General features: G+C 43.1%; 1 protein-coding gene across 1 annotated transcript in view; it reads right to left on the bottom strand.

Annotated features, from left to right (window-relative positions):
• LOC124594959 (UDP-glucosyltransferase 2-like) overlaps positions 1–14,996 on the bottom strand; it is a 53,957-nt gene extending 38,961 nt beyond the window's left edge. The window contains exons 1-2 of the mRNA XM_047133469.1: positions 14,853–14,996; positions 11,838–12,016 (exon numbers count right to left, since the gene is read on the bottom strand). Coding sequence (XP_046989425.1) covers positions 11,838–11,932 — 95 coding nt within the window. The 5' untranslated portion in view covers positions 11,933–12,016; positions 14,853–14,996. The remainder of the gene's footprint in view (positions 1–11,837; positions 12,017–14,852) is intronic.
• Positions 14,997–15,836: the final 840 nt, after the last annotated feature.

Raw genomic sequence — 15,836 nt, forward strand, 5'->3', positions numbered from 1 at the left:
GATTCTGCAAATCTTCTTCACTTTCACTGAGCATACCAATGACATTTGCGGATCATGGCATTGATATCCTTTTACTCTGAATTTTAATTCCACTCTCTAATCTTTTTTTTTATTTCCATAATTTCTTCTTAGATCTATAGATTGGGTAGTGTAGATGAAGGACTATATCCCTGTCTTACATCCTTTTCAATCCGATCACTTCCTCCTTGGTTTTCCACTCTTATTATTCCTTCTTGGTTTTTGTACACGTATACCTCTCGTATCTTCCTATAACTTAGCTATAGTTTCCTCATCATTTTAATCCCCTTGCACCATTTTAAACTGTCGAACGCGTTTCCCAAGTCGACAGAGCCTATGAACGGGTCTGCTTCTTCTTTAATCTTGCTTCCATTATCGACCGCAACGTCAGAACTGCCTTTAGCTTTCCTAAAGCCATGCTGATCATCATCTAACACATTCCCAATGTTCTTTTCCACTCTTCTGGATATTATTCCTGTCAGTCGCTTGAAGGCATGAGCTGTTAAGCTGATAGTGCAATAATTTTCGCACTTATCAAATCTAGTCTTCGAAATTGTGTGGGTGATATTTTTTCGAAAGTCAGATGCATTCTACACGCCAATGTGAACAGTTGTTTTTTTTAATCACTTCCCTCAATGATTTTAGCAATTTAGACGGAATATAATCCGTCTCTTCTGTCTTATTTGATCTTAAGTCTAGCCAAGATCGTATGAATTCCGATTCTAATACTGCAGCTCCTATCTCTTGTAAATAAATTGCTATGTCTCCTATCACATCAGACAAATCTCATCCTATCAGCTCTCTCCTCGGCAGTTAACAGTGGAATTCCCGTTGCACTCTTAATGTTTCCACACTTGCTTTTAATTTCACCGAAGTTTGTATCCACTTTCCTATATGCTGAGTCAGTATTTCCGACAGTCGTTTCTTTCTCGATTTCTTCACGTTTTTCATGCTGCCTTTATGTCTTAGCTTCCCTACACTCTCTATTTATTTCATTTTTAAGTGACTTGTATTTCTGTAGTCCAAAATTTTCCTGAACATTTTTTACTTCCTTCTTTCATCGTTCAATTGAAGTATTTCATCTGTTATCTATGGCTTCTTCGCAGTTACCTTCTTTGTACCAACGTTTTTTTCCCAACATCTGTGATTTCCATTTTTTCATCTTCAACTGGACTGCCTAGTGAGCTAGTCCTTATTGATGAAGCCATTTCTTAGAGAACTTCAAGCGTAGCTCGTCATTAGTTAGTACTGCTGTATTCGATTTCTTTGCATATTGATTCTTCTTGACTGATCTCTTAAACTTTTGCCTACTACATTGTAATCTGAGCCTATAACCACTCTTCAGTACGCCTTGGAATCCAGAATCTGATTTAGGAACCTCTGTCTGACCACGATGTAATATCACTGAAAGCTTCCCATATAACCCGACCTTTTCCAAGTATACCTCCTCCCCTAGTGATTCTTGAGCAGAGAATTCGCTATTAGCAGTTGAAATTTGTTATAGACCTCAGTTAGTCGTCTCCTCCCTTATTTCTTGTGCCTTGTGTCCCGTAAGACTTCCCGTCACGCCTTCCCCTACAACTCAATTCCAGTGCCCCGTGATTATTAGATTTTCAGCTCCCATTACGCAGTACATTACCCGTTGAATATCCTCGTATGTGTTTTCTACCTCTTCATCTTCAGCCTAAGAAGTCGGCACGTATACCAGAACCATCGTTGTCGGTGTGGGTGTGCTGTCGATTCTAATGACAATCACCCTGTCATTGAACTGTTTGCAGTAACACAATCTTTGCCCTATCTTCCTATTCATATTGAACCCTACTTCCGCTGTATCATCTTCTGCTGCGGTTGATAGTATGTTATACTTATCTGACCAGAAATCCTTGTCTTCCTTCCATTTCACTTCATTGACTGAGCCTTTGCATTTCCCTTTTCAGTTTTTCTATCTTCCCCACCACGTTCTAGTTTCTTACATTCCGTGCACCGACACAGAGAACGTTATACTTTCGTTGGTTATTCAGCCTTCTTCTGATGGTCACCTGTTTCTTTGCAGTCCCCTCCCAGAGAGCCGAATGGGGGACTATTCCAGATGCTTTTGACAATGGAGAGACTATCATGACACTTTTTCAATTACAGGTCTCATGTCTTGTGGATACACATTACGAATTTTTAATGCAGTGATTCTGACAGCCTTCTACATCCTAATGCTGTTGATCATTGCTGGTTCTTCCACCTTTAGGGTCAGTTTCTCACCCAAAGGTACGAAATGCCCTGAACCTCTGTCCACTCCTCCGGCCTGCTTGGCAGAATGAGGGTGACTTCTTATGCCGGTAGTCTTCCGCCGCCAGTTAACGAAAATTTATACGGTAGTGGGGCTCGAACCCAGTATCGAGGCCGTTTCGATTATTAACCAAAGGTGCTATGTCTAGACCACTCAGAATATTGTTATGATAGTAGTGCTCATTTTTGGAACACAACCTACTACCAGCTTAGAGACAGAAGTGATGGCACTCTCTGCAGGACCTGACCATCATTTTACAGGACAATGCTGAAGCACGTACAGTGCAAGCTGATACTGATTTGTTTGACTGATGGGGTTGCTAAGTGCTGTACCACCTACTACACTCACCTGACTTAAGCCCTCGTGAGTTCAAATCGATTTCTAAACTGAAGGAAACACTTCACGGCATTCGCTTCACAACTGCTACAAATTCGTCGGGCAACAGACCGGGCCGCTCGAACTGTCAACACAACTGGCACTTCTAAGAGTATCCTACGACTTCCACATCTCTGGCCACGGGTTATACACAATGCTGGTGACTATTTTGAAAGTGAGTAAAACTTTGAAACACGTACCTATTTTGGACGAGTTGTACATAAATAGATGCCACTATTAAAGACACGAAGCCCATGCCTACTATAGTAGTACAATTTGATATGCCAACTAGCTCTGCAGATGATGAAGAAATTGATGAAATGTATGATGAGATAAAAGAAATTATTCAGGTAGTGAGGAGAGATGAAAATTTAATAGTCATGGGTGACAGGAATTCGAGAGTAGGAAAAGGGAGAGAAGGAAACATAGTAGGTGAATATGGATTGGGGCTAAGAAATTAAAGAGGAAGCCGTCTGGTAGAATTTTGCACAGAGCATAACTTAATCACAGCTAACACTTGGTTCAAGAATCATAAAAGAAGTTTGTACTCGTATACATGGAAGTATCCTGGAGATACTAGAACGTATCAGATAGATTATATAATGGTAAGACAGAGATTTAGGAACCAGGTTTTAAATTGTAAGACATTTCCAGGGACAGATGTGGACTCTGACCACAAGCTATTTGTTATGAACTGTAGATTAAAACTGAAGAAACTGCAAAAAGGTGGGAATTTAAGGAGATGGGACCTGGATAAACTGAAAAAACCAGAGGTTGTACAGAGTTTCAGGGAGAGCATAAGGGAACAATTGACAGGAATGGGCGAAAGAAATACAGTAGAAGAAGAATGGGTAGGTCTGAGGGATGAAGTAGTGAAGGCAGCAGAGGATCAAGTAGGTAAAAAGACGAGGGCTAGTAGAAATCCTTGGGTGACAGCAGAAATATTGAATTTAATTGATGAAAGGAGAAAATATTAAAACGCAGTAAATGAAGCAGGCAAAAGGGAATACAAACGTCTCAAAAATGAGATCGACAGGAAATCCAAAATGGCTAAGCAGGGTTGGCTAGAGGACATATGTAAGGAGGTAGAGGCTTATCTTACTAGGAATAAGATAGATACAGCCTACAGGATAATTAAAGACACCTTTGGAGAAAAGAGAGCCACTTGTATGAATATCAAGAGCTCAGATGGGAACCCAGTTCTAAGCAAAGACCGAGCGAGGTGGCGCAGTGGTTAGCACAATGGACTCGCATTCGGGATGCCGACGGTTCAATCCCGTCTCCAGCCATCCTGATTTAGGTTTTCCGTGATTTCCCTAAATCGTTTCAGGCAAATGCCGGGATGGTTCCTTTGAAAGGGCACGGCTGATTTCTTTCCCCATCCTTCCCTAACCCGAGGTTGCGCTCCGTCTCTAATGACCTCGTTGTCGACGGGACATTAAACAACACTAACCTAACCTCTAAGGAAAGAAGGGAAAGCAGAAAGGTGGAAGGAGTATATGGAGGGTCTATACAGGGGCGATGTACTTGAGGGCAATATTATAAAAATGGAAGAGGATGTAGATCAAGATGAAATGGGAGATATGATACTGCATGAAGAGTTTGACAGAGCACTGAAAGACCTGAGTCGAAACAAGACAACATTTCATTGGAACTACTGACGGCCTTGGGAGAGCCAGTCCTGACAAAACTCTACCATCTGGTGAGAAAGATGTATGAGACGGGCGAAATACCCTCAGACTTCAAGAAGAATGTAATAATTCCAGTCCCAAAGAAAGGTGTTGACAGATGTGAAAATTACCGAACTATCAGCTTAATAAGTAACAGCTGCAAAATACTAACGCGAATTCTTTACAGACGAATGGAAAAACTGATAGAAGCCGACCTCGGCAAAGATCAGTTTAGATTCCGCTGAAATGTTGGAACACGTGAGGCAATACTGACCCTACGACTTATCTTAGAAAATAGATTAAGGAAAGGCAAACCTACGTTTCTAGGATTTGTAGACTTAGAGAAAGCTTTTGACAATGTTGACTGGAATACACTCATCAAATTCTAAAGGTGGCAGGAGTAAAATACAGGGAGCGAAAGGCTATTTACAATTTGTACAGAAACCAGATGGCAATTATAAGAGTCGATGGGCATGAAAGGGAAGCAGCGGTTGGGAAGGGAGTGAGACAGGGTTGTAGCCTGTCCCCGATGTTGTTCACTCTGTATATTGAGCAAGCAGTAAAGGAAACAAAAGAAAAATTCAGAATAGGTATTAAAGTCCATGGAGAAGAAATAAAAACGTTGAGGTTCGCCGATGACATTGTAATTCTGTCAGAGACAGCAAAGGACTTGGAAGAGCAGTTGAACGGAATGGACAGTGTCTTGAGAGGAGGATATAAGATGAATATCAACAAAAGCAAAACCAGGATAATGGAATGTAGTCGAATTAAGTCGGGTGATGCTGAGGGAATTAGATTAGGAAATGAGGTACTTAAAGTAGTAAAGGAGTTTTGCTATTTGGGGAGCAAAATAACTGATGATGGTCGAGGTAGAGAGGATATAAAATGTAGACTGGGACTGGTAAGGAAAGCATTTCTGATGAAGAGAAATTTATTAACATCGAGTATAGATTTAAGTGTCAGCAAGTCGCTTCTGAAAGTATTTGTATGGAATGTAGCCATGTATGGAAATGAAACATGGACGATAAATAGTTTGGAGAAGAAGAGAATAGAAGCTTTCGAAATGTGGTGCTACTGAAGAATACTGAACATTAGATGGGTAGATCACATAACTAATGAGGAGGTATTGAATAGAATTGGGGAGAAGAGGAGTTTGTGGCACAACTTGACAAGAAGAAGGGACCGGTTGGTAGGACATGTTCTGAGGCATCAAGAGATGACAAAGTTAGCATTGGAGGGCAGCGTGGAGGGTAAAAATCGTAGAGGGAGACCAAGAGATGAATACACTAAGCAGATTCAGAAGGATGTAGGTTGCAGTAAGTACTGGGAGATGAAGAAGCTTGCACAGGATAGAATAGCATGGAGAGCTGCATCAAACCAGTCTCAGGACTGAAGACAACAACAACAACAACAACAACAACATTAAAGTTCTAACCCTCGTACAAGCAAATCATTTAATGGAGTTTATTATACTAATTGAATTGACAATACTTATCATCCGTTTCTACATTATAGGTCGCAAGCAATTGGCGACATCCAAATTATCAATGTCCTTTGATAGCCACAATATCTACGCAAGCCAATTACACAAGTTCATGAGTCACTGCTGTCTTCAGTATCACTGTGGCTCTTCTAGCGCGCCTCTTCTAGTCCTCTCTTCTAGTGCGGCTGTGTCTAGGCGGCGCGTCGCTTTTATTCTCTTCATGTAGAGGCCGCTCCTGTCGTGGTGACGTCCTAGTCAGCGTGCTACTGGCTGACGTCGTCTCACAGCCCTCTCTGCTGTATCGTTCTCGATCTTCGTGTCGGCGCTTGTCGTTACCCCGGAACAGTATGTGCACAGAATGTTTGTAAAGCTAAACCTATGTACAAAGATTTTGTTGGGCATAGGCTTTCTGCCAAAATATGCTGGTAAAACCAGTTACCAAAACAGATTCATTGAATTGAACGCTGGCGCAAGTCGGAACCACGTTCGTTTCAAATGTTTACTTGCTGGTGAAATTTGGTAGACAGTTCTTTCATATACAGAAGTTGTTGGGGAGTTTATTTTTGTACTTATTTTTACTGTATGCGTAATTTTATTGTAATTAATCCTACGGATTAATTCATGGTGTATTGAGGTTGGACAGAGTTTTATAGTTTTTATTATATCGTGTTAGTATAACAAGCATTTATTTGGTTCCCTGTTGTATACGACACCCCATACCTCTAGAATTGGTACATAGTGGCTGCAGAAACTCTCTTCCCAGTGTAAAAACTTACGCTGGCCACCAAACTCTCCAGACATGAACATTATTGAGCATATGTGCGATGCCTTGCAACGAGCTGTTCAGAAGAGATCTCCACCCCATCGTACTCTTATGGATTTATGGAGAGCACTGTAGAAGTCGTGGTGTGAGTGCCCTCCAGCACTACTACAGACATTAGTCGAACCCATCCCACGTCGTGTTGCGGAACTTCTGCGTTCTCGCGGGGGCCTACACGACGTTAGACAAGTGTAGCAGTTTCTTTAGTTTCATCAGTGTATGTTGTTCTGTGTAGCTTCCAGATTCTTTCTTTCTTTCTTTATTGTCGCCTTGTCCCACGTCACGTTGGGCCGGCGTTGCTCTTTTCGATCCTTCTCCTCTATAGTACCCTATCCATTGCTTCTTCCTTCTTCCATCCTTTCTCCCTTAGGACCCCGGATATCTTAACCTTCCACCTCATCTTCTGTCTTTGTGTACTTCTCGCTCCTTCAATCTTTATATCTTCAACTCTGTTTCCGATATGCTCTTCCCCTTTTCTCTGTAAGTGTCCGTACCACCTTAGTCTGCTCTCCTATATCTTTTTCGCCATGGGTCCCACTTTCACAGCTCCTCTAACAAATTCATTTCTAGTCCTGTCCTTCCTTGTTACCCCAGACATACACCTCAGCATCCTCATTTCCGCCACTTCCATCTTCCTTTCCTGGGCTACTGTGATTGGCCACGTCTCTGCCCCGTATATCATAGCTGGCCTTACCACTGACTTGTACACTTTCCCTTTCAACCCAGAGCACACCTTGTTGTCACACAACACCCCACTCATTTTCCTCCAGTTGTTCCAACCGCAATTTATTCGAAACAAATTTATGCGTGTTAAGATTATAATGCGAAATACGCACCACACATACTGACCTTGCCAATAAACAGAATGACACACTACTATGTTTATTTGTTATAACTTGCTGATTACTTGTAGATGTCTTCGATAAGCTGTTTTAATTCATGGTGTTGCTCCGCTTATGTTGTTAACGAAGTCACAAAGAAGGTAATTTTATGTATTGCTAAATGATGGACTGTTATTTATGTGGATATTTTGGTGTGGGTTGCGGGCAGGATTTCAATGGTGTGTGCTCAGTGACAACAAGGCCGGCCATGGACGCGTCTGGGGGCGGACCTGAGAGGGGGCATTTCGGCTACCGCCTAGAGACAGCTCCCTGCACTGAGGTGTGGCGACCCCTGACCCGTGGATGACTGCTCGTCGGCAGACAGGTCACCAGTTCCTGTCAAAAGATCAGGCGGACAGACGTGACGTCAGTTGCCCCACTTAGCACACTACAGCTTTTCACGTAGTGTTCGGTTTGCGCTCATACAGCGTAGAAAAATGGTGCAAATGGCTCTGAGCACTATGGGACTTAACTACTGTGGTCATCAGTCCCTTAGAACTTAGAAGTACTTAAACCTAACCAACCTAAGGACATCACACACATCCATGCCCGAGGCAGGATTCGAACCTGCGACCGTAGCAGTCGCGCGGTTCTGGACTGCGCGCCTAGAACCGCTAGACCACCGCGGCCGGCTACAGCGTAGACTGTAATTGGATCAGTAAAGAGTGAAACATCACCTTGAAGAGGGGAGCACCGTAGTCCTGCTGGCGTACGGATATTAACTGTAATCAGAATAAATCAAAAGATACAGCACCGTGAAATAAATTTTTTGTAGCTTTAAGTTAGCTAGTGTTTAGTAACTGTTGACCAAAGTACTGCCCAGATGAACCAAGAAGCTACCAGCAGTGGCTCCTCAACGACTGTTCAGCGAACAGAGTAAGGGCCTTCGCAGCAGGCTCGTGGTTTGTGCACCCCTGCTAACTACTGCTCTTAGGTGACGAAGGCTGGAATTTGCAAACCAGTCCCTCAGTTGGAAGTCACAGCATGGAGACTGTTGGTCTTTTCAGACAAACCGCATTTCATGCTCCATCGGACCCTGCAACAATCGTCGGAAGGGTCCAGGACAGAGGATCAAGCAGTTAGTTCTGCGGAGTGGTTTCGTGATATTTCCTAAGTGATCCATTCACTCTGGAAGGCACAATAGGTCAACTTAAGTCCTTCTTCACAGGCAGTTCGTTTCTCCTGAGCACGATGGCTTCTACCAGCAGGATAATGCAACGTGTCTGACAACTTTTAGTGTTGGCGCGTGGCTAGAAGAGCACCAGGATGAGGTTGCCTTAGTTGACTGATCACCAAACTCCCCCATTAAGAACCTGAGGGGCCACTTCGATAGGCTCGTTCAAACCACGGATCCTCCACTGAGAAATCTAGCACAGCTGACAATGGCACTGACGTCGGTATACCTCCACATCTCTTGCGGCACACTTCCAGAACCTCATTCACACCCTTCCTGAGCGCCTCGCAGCAGTCCGCACTGGAAAAGGTTGTTACACAGGCTTTTGACATGTGGTCATGTTAATTTGACGTGAGAGAACACGTTCAGATGGTTGGATGTTTGGTGCCGCAATTAATTAATCCTTGACAACCATTTTAACTAGATTTTTATTTCAAAATTGACATAAAATCTGACACTACCCAAGCACTCATCCAGCAAGACGGTATGTACTGGCGGAGATCGATACACACTACATTTTACCTGTAGTTATTAAGATTTGTAATTTTTATTACGTGCTTTATTAACTGCCTGTAAAATTGCGTTGTTGTGCCCAAAATTCGTGACCTGTTACAGGTATCTTAATTTTGAATAGTGCACTGCAGAGAAAAGTGTAGATCTGGTGATGAAGTCGTGCCATATCTGTAATTGGAATTTTTGACGGCTTGGAGAGTATTGAATGGTTACGAGCTCTACAAGGGAGCTTTGCAGTTATTTAATCTTAAATACTGGACGAACTATTACATGTAGATTTAAATTATCGATATAAACCATAATTTTGGCGCTCATGTAATGGTGCACTGAGGGTGTTACTTACGTATCAAAAGATGTAAGTTAAGCAGGTGAAACTACGAAACTCTTAAGTGACGTAGGTATAGCATTTTCCGGGAAAGGATGAATACAGACTATAAAAGGGCGGTGGTCGTCTTGCTCGAGGAAAAGGTCCAGAATCATTTTGTTGAAGTCACATCCGTGTGATTCTGACACGTGTAGAAACACAGAAGTTTTTTGGGTCGTCGGTGGTTGGACAGCAGTATTTCGTGCAAATTCCCTGTGGACTAAGAATAATTCGGCACTAGTTAGAGCAATGACTATTTTCTGCTAGCGGATCGGCCGAGCTTGTGAATTTTCCTGCTGAAGTAGGATTGGGAGTCTGATTCTGCAGACTGAGGTTGGACTTTGACTCAGGTTGGCCTCTGAGAGACGTGGATTTTTTCTGCTACTAATCGACGCCTAGGTTGTAGCATTGTGTATCAATGTGTCAGATGGTACGCGATTTATCTTCATTTTGGCTAACTTTTACCCGTGAGCACAGCATGCATTTCACAAGCTGCTTTCAGTTACTTAATTTTATATAGCGAGTGTTCTCTAACCGCTTTACTGCGGTCTCGACCCACTATCTAACCACTGGTTGACTTGACCAGTCTTCGAATTACTGTGAATATTTTGAATACATTAAACATTATTAGGAAAAAACTATTGTACAGCGACTCGTTATTTACCGTAATTTGTACATACGTACAGCATAGTTAACATTTGCATTGTTGATTAATATCATCAGGGGAAACTTTATTCATTTTCTTTTTTAATTTTAGAGCGTACTTAAGGGAAAAGCGGTGAAATATTAACCCCAGTGAAGACAACAAGGTCCACCGTCCATATTTTCAGTCCTTTTCGTCTCAAGAAGGAGCAGGACAGTGCCTCACTATGTGATGACCAGCGCGGCCGTGTGGTCGTATGGACCGAAGGTGGTCATTTTGTGAATTCTGAAAATATGACTGCAAATTAACTATGTCTTCACATAATTTTCATCCATAACTTGCTTTCAGTTTTATTTATTTATTTATAGGTTTCTGAGGGACCACTTGATGGTAAACTACTTGGTCATGGAAGGAGTTTGTATATAGTCTATGTGGTGTCACCGCCAGACACCACACTTGCCTCTAAATCGGCCGCGGTCCGTTAGTATATGTCGGACCCGCGTGTCGCTACTATCAGTGATTGCAGACCGAGCGCCGCCACACGGCAGGTCTAGTCTAGAGAGACTCCCTAGCACTTGCCCCAGTTGTACAGCCGACTTTGCTAGCGATGGTTCACTGTCTACATACGCTCTCATTTGCAGAGACGACAGTTTAGCGTAGCCTTCAGCTACGTCATTTGCTACGACCTAGCAAGGCGCCATATTAAGTTACTGTAATTACTTCAAGAATGTATTCTGAACAGATAATATTGTGAATAATGTACCATCAAGAGCGACGTTCATCTTTAGTGGATTAAAGTTAAGTATCAAACTAATTACGTCCGCTTTCTGAATTCTCATTCCTTGTCATGTTCGAGACTTCACGTCAGTATAGTTCTTCCCTCCTCACGCCAGCCTGCGTGAGCTAAAACGCGTGCATTTCGGCCTCCACTCGTAACACGGTGTTGGCTCTTCAGCTAACACGGAAGTCTATAGAATGCTTCTTAGAAAATTTTCGTATAAAGGCATTAAATAACTGATAAAACGCGAAAAACTGAGAAGGAATGTAAGAATAAAAAACATGTTACGGAAAAAGCTCTATGTTACTTTGTCCGAGTAATGTACAGAATACAAGGAACGTATAGAGATTTTTATCTTCAAACTGCTGGAAGGCTATTGAAAATGAAACCTGCTATATAGAACATATCGTTCTGTACAGTGCATAAGCAGGGACTGTACTAGTGCATATCGTTTTCCAGCCTAGTGTTTCGGAGTTGTTTCTGAGTGAGTGAGCGACAACCCGAATTATGGAATATGCGTACAGGGTTAGCAGAGTTGGAAACTGGAGACCTTTCAACAACCTGCACGAAGTCTGACCACTGCCACCACAAATCAACTCGACTGCCCTTTCCTGGGCTAGAAATATTCTTGGTGCGCTCCATGAGTTGCTACAAAATATAACGTTATTACATATAACAGAGTGAAAGTAAACAAACAGGTCTTCCCGTTTCAGTATCACAGACAGCGGAGATCGTTCTTATAGAGAAGATAATAGCACGCAGTTCTTGCACGAGATTTTGAAAGTGATTCTACCAAGAAAAAGATGTTTTAGCTCAAAATGTTTGGAAAAGACTTACCTGATAAAATCCTGTACCGCTGGCTGACTCAGTTGCACTTGAACCACGTCATAACATAGGTCAAAAATCAGGTTCAGTGTTTCCACAGGTGACATGTAAGCCCAGTCTACAAAATTAACCTCATTTTGAAGTTTATAAGCTGGAGCCAGGTCAATTTCCGTTAGATTCTCGTGAGCAAGCTGCAAAGAACATAAGCTTATGATTTCAGTTTCTATTTTTGTACAGCGTTTAATCTAGAACGCAGAACGTTAATATTTTTTTATTGACTACTCTGGTAGGGTCCTACCCCTTACCCATTGATAATTGCCATTGTCTTTTAGGTACTGTAATTTAGAATGTTATGATGTTAACTCAACATTGTACACTGTGAGATCAAAAGTATCTGCACACCTGGCTGAAAATGACTTACAAGTTCGTGGCGCCCTATATCGGTAATGCAGGAATTCAATTTGGTGTTGGCCCCCTCTTAGTGTTGATGACAGCTTCCACTCTCGCAGGCATACGTCCAATCAGGTGCTGCGGAAGTTTCTTGGGGAATGGCAGCTCACTCTTCACGGAATGCTGCACTGAGGAGAGGTATCGATGAGGATCAGTAAGGCCTGGCACGAAGGCGACGTTCCAAAACATCCCAAAGCATTCATGTCAGGGCTCTGTGCAGGCCAGTCCACTACAGGGATAACCACTCCGCCACAGGCCTTGCATTATGAGCAGGTGCTCTATCATGTTGATAGATGCAATCGCCATCCCAAAATTGCTCATCAACAGTGGGAAGCAGGAAGATGCTTAAAACACCAACGTTGGTCTGTGCTGTGATAGTAACACGTAAAACAACAATGGGTGCAAGCCCCCTTGATGGAAAACACGGCCACAGCATAACACCACCGCCTCCGAATTTTACTGTTGTCACTACACACACTGGCAGATGACGTTCACCGGGCATTCACCATACGCACACCCTGCCATCCGATCATCACATTGTGTACCGTGATTCGTCACTCCACACAACGTTTTTCCACTGTTCAGTCGTCCAATGTTTACGCTCCTTACACCAAGCGAAGCGTCGTTTGGCATTAACCGGCGTGATGTGTGGCTTATGAGCAGCCGCTCGACCATGAAATCCAAGTTTTCTCACCTTCCGCCTACCTGTCATAGTACATGCAGTGTATCCTGATGCAGTATGGAAATCCTGTGTGATTGTCTGGATAGATGCCTGCCTGTTAGACATTACGACCCTGTTCAACAGACGGCTGTCTCTGTCAGTCAAATGACGAGGTCGGCCTGTACGCTTTTGTGCCCTACGTGTCCCTTCACGTTTCCACTTCCCTACCACATCGGACGTTTAGGAGTGTGAAAATCTCGCGTATAGACGTATGACAAGAGTGACACCCAACCATCTGATGACATTCGAAGTCCGTGAGTTCCGAGCAGTGCTCCAGTCTGCTCTCTCACGATGTCTAATATCTACTGAGTTCGCTGATGCACCTAATATGAAAAACGTATGTTTTTTGGGCTGGTCGGATAATTTTGATCACTTTGTGTATCTTAATACACTACAGTTTTAAAGTATCCACAACGGTAGTTGAGTGCTCAGTGTAGCTTCTTCCTAAGGGGCGACTGGCACTCGTGACGTCAACTAAGGCGCCACTCGACTGAGAAACAGCAGCTCCAGATCACGAAAACTGACAAATGGGCAGGAGAGCGGTGAGCTGAACCCCAGGCCGTCCATCTCTTCCTTCTCTTCCTCTCTGTCCACCGCCACCGCCACCTCTCTCTGTTCTCCGACCCTGCCACCCCTTCACTACCATCTCATCCTGCATCTCTCTCTCATCCCCTCCCCTTTCTCTGTGCATTTTCTCCTCCCTCCTCGCCCCCCCCCCCCCCCCATCGTTTGTTCAACTCCTCCTACGACTTTATAACGGGTACTGCAGCGTGATGCGATCATTTTTTTGGATGTCGTAGGAGAGAAATAGTTTCGTAAACGTTCTAAATTACGCGTAATGTTTGTTGATGGTCTCTGTCAAACGATGGATAACTCAAGCAAAGATATTCACTCATCGTGGGCTACTCTGGGTTTTCATCCCCACCCAACCCCTTTGATGGGTGGGTGGTTCGTACCCCCGCAGCGATTTTTTTCCAGAATATAATGTTATATGTACCTAGTCTGGTTAAATCGGTCCAGTGGTTAATGAGAAAATGTTGAGCTTATGTGTGTAGACACTTTACTTCATACGAAATACATTTTCATAATTTTATCGGTTTCAGTGTGAAGCGAGAAAGTGACTTGGCTGACCGTATAGTTCATCCACTACCCGTCGCTAACTTGCCTTGCCTGTCGAACATAACAATGTCTGAAAGTCGTCCAGCTGCTGGTTTTTCTTTCTGAACAATAACTAGTACTACTTTTTCGGTTTCACTGATGAAAGTTTGAAGAAAAGAAATGCTGGCAGTGTGTTGAACTGAATATGAAGTTAACGAAAGAAAAAAAAAATGTGGACTACATTTTATATCGCAGAGATAAAACTGTCCCAAATTTTATTTTTTCGAGTTAACTGATGTTAAAAATAGTCGGATAACCTACAATGAAGACAAAATTGTGAGAGAGATCACTACGCCCTGAAGAAAATCTTCATTTGCTACTATATTAATTACTGTTTGCGAAGCCTGAGAGCCGGCCGCTGTGGCCGAGCGGTTGTAGGCTCTTTAGTCTGGAACCGCGTGACCACTACGGTCCCAGGTTCGAATCCTGCCTCGGGCATGGATGTGTGTGATGTCCTTAGGTTAGTTAGGTTTAAGTAGTTCGACGTTCTAGGGCAGTGATGACCTCAGATGTTAAGTCCCATAGTGCTCAGAGCCATTTGAACCATTTTTTTTTTTTTTATCTTGCTTGCATCCCCGTTTCATCGTACGTAACATGTTACTCAACAGAATTCGCAGGGCGAACGAGATGCCCCTCAGGATATCATTACAGTAGCCTACACTGAAGCTTTCTTAAAAGGAATTTCTGTGCAAACTTACATTTAGAGGATTCGGAGTAAGAAAAGTGATCTCGTGGCCTCGTTGAAGTAAAGCCTGAGTTAGCGTATGAAATGGTTTCTGGTGACTTATGGCAGGCGATGGTGCGATGACCAGTATCTTGGAGGCGAAGGAGCTGTGCACCAATACCAGCAGCAGCACATACGAGAGAACCCAGCAATCTGAAAGAAATCGCAACTACATCTAAGGCGTGTGCACCTTAATAGCTACATATATAGTGCAGCTGAAATTTGCATAGCAAACAAGGTATGAAATTTCTTAATACTACTCAAGTAAAACAGCATTATCTCTCAATAGCTTGGTGACAAGTGACTAAAATAATGAAAGGGACAAAAATCTCGTTTATTTTGCTAACGAAACAGGTAAGATACTACAAATCGTCTACAGCAATATCTGGTCAGTATGGGACCCCCTGTTCCTATTTCCATAACTATGCCGCAATACGTGAAACACTTTGACGTGCATAACCTACTATATTCACTTTCGTACGGAGAGCAGGTCACTATTTATCATGTTGTAACTATTTTTTCTCAGTCTGCTTTGATGTATGTCATACATAACATCTCCCTGTGTGTGTGTGTGTGTGTGTGTGTGTGTGTGTGTGTGTGTGTGTTTGCGTGCGTGCGTACGTGCGTGCGTTTATGTGCGTGTGTTACAGAAATACACTGCCATTTGTAAGTACATTAAAAGCTTCTTGACCCAAAAAAGTTCCAAACCTACCAACGTATACCGTGATTATTCGCAGTGCATAATGTTTCCGAGATTCCTAGTCATGTGTTATCGCTCCACACAGCTCGGGAGATAACGACTCATATTTGTCACAACGATAAGATACTCCAGAACAAGGGTTGCCGATATTTCCGCTGGCGGCCCATGCTGTGGCGCGAGTGACAAGACGCTCGGCCTCACTCCACATTTCCATCACCACCACGCCTCTCTCTCAGCGCTTCGAGGGGCAAGAGAGGA

This window comes from Schistocerca americana, chromosome 2, assembly GCF_021461395.2.
Source record: "Schistocerca americana isolate TAMUIC-IGC-003095 chromosome 2, iqSchAmer2.1, whole genome shotgun sequence".
NCBI lineage: Eukaryota > Metazoa > Arthropoda > Insecta > Orthoptera > Acrididae > Schistocerca > Schistocerca americana.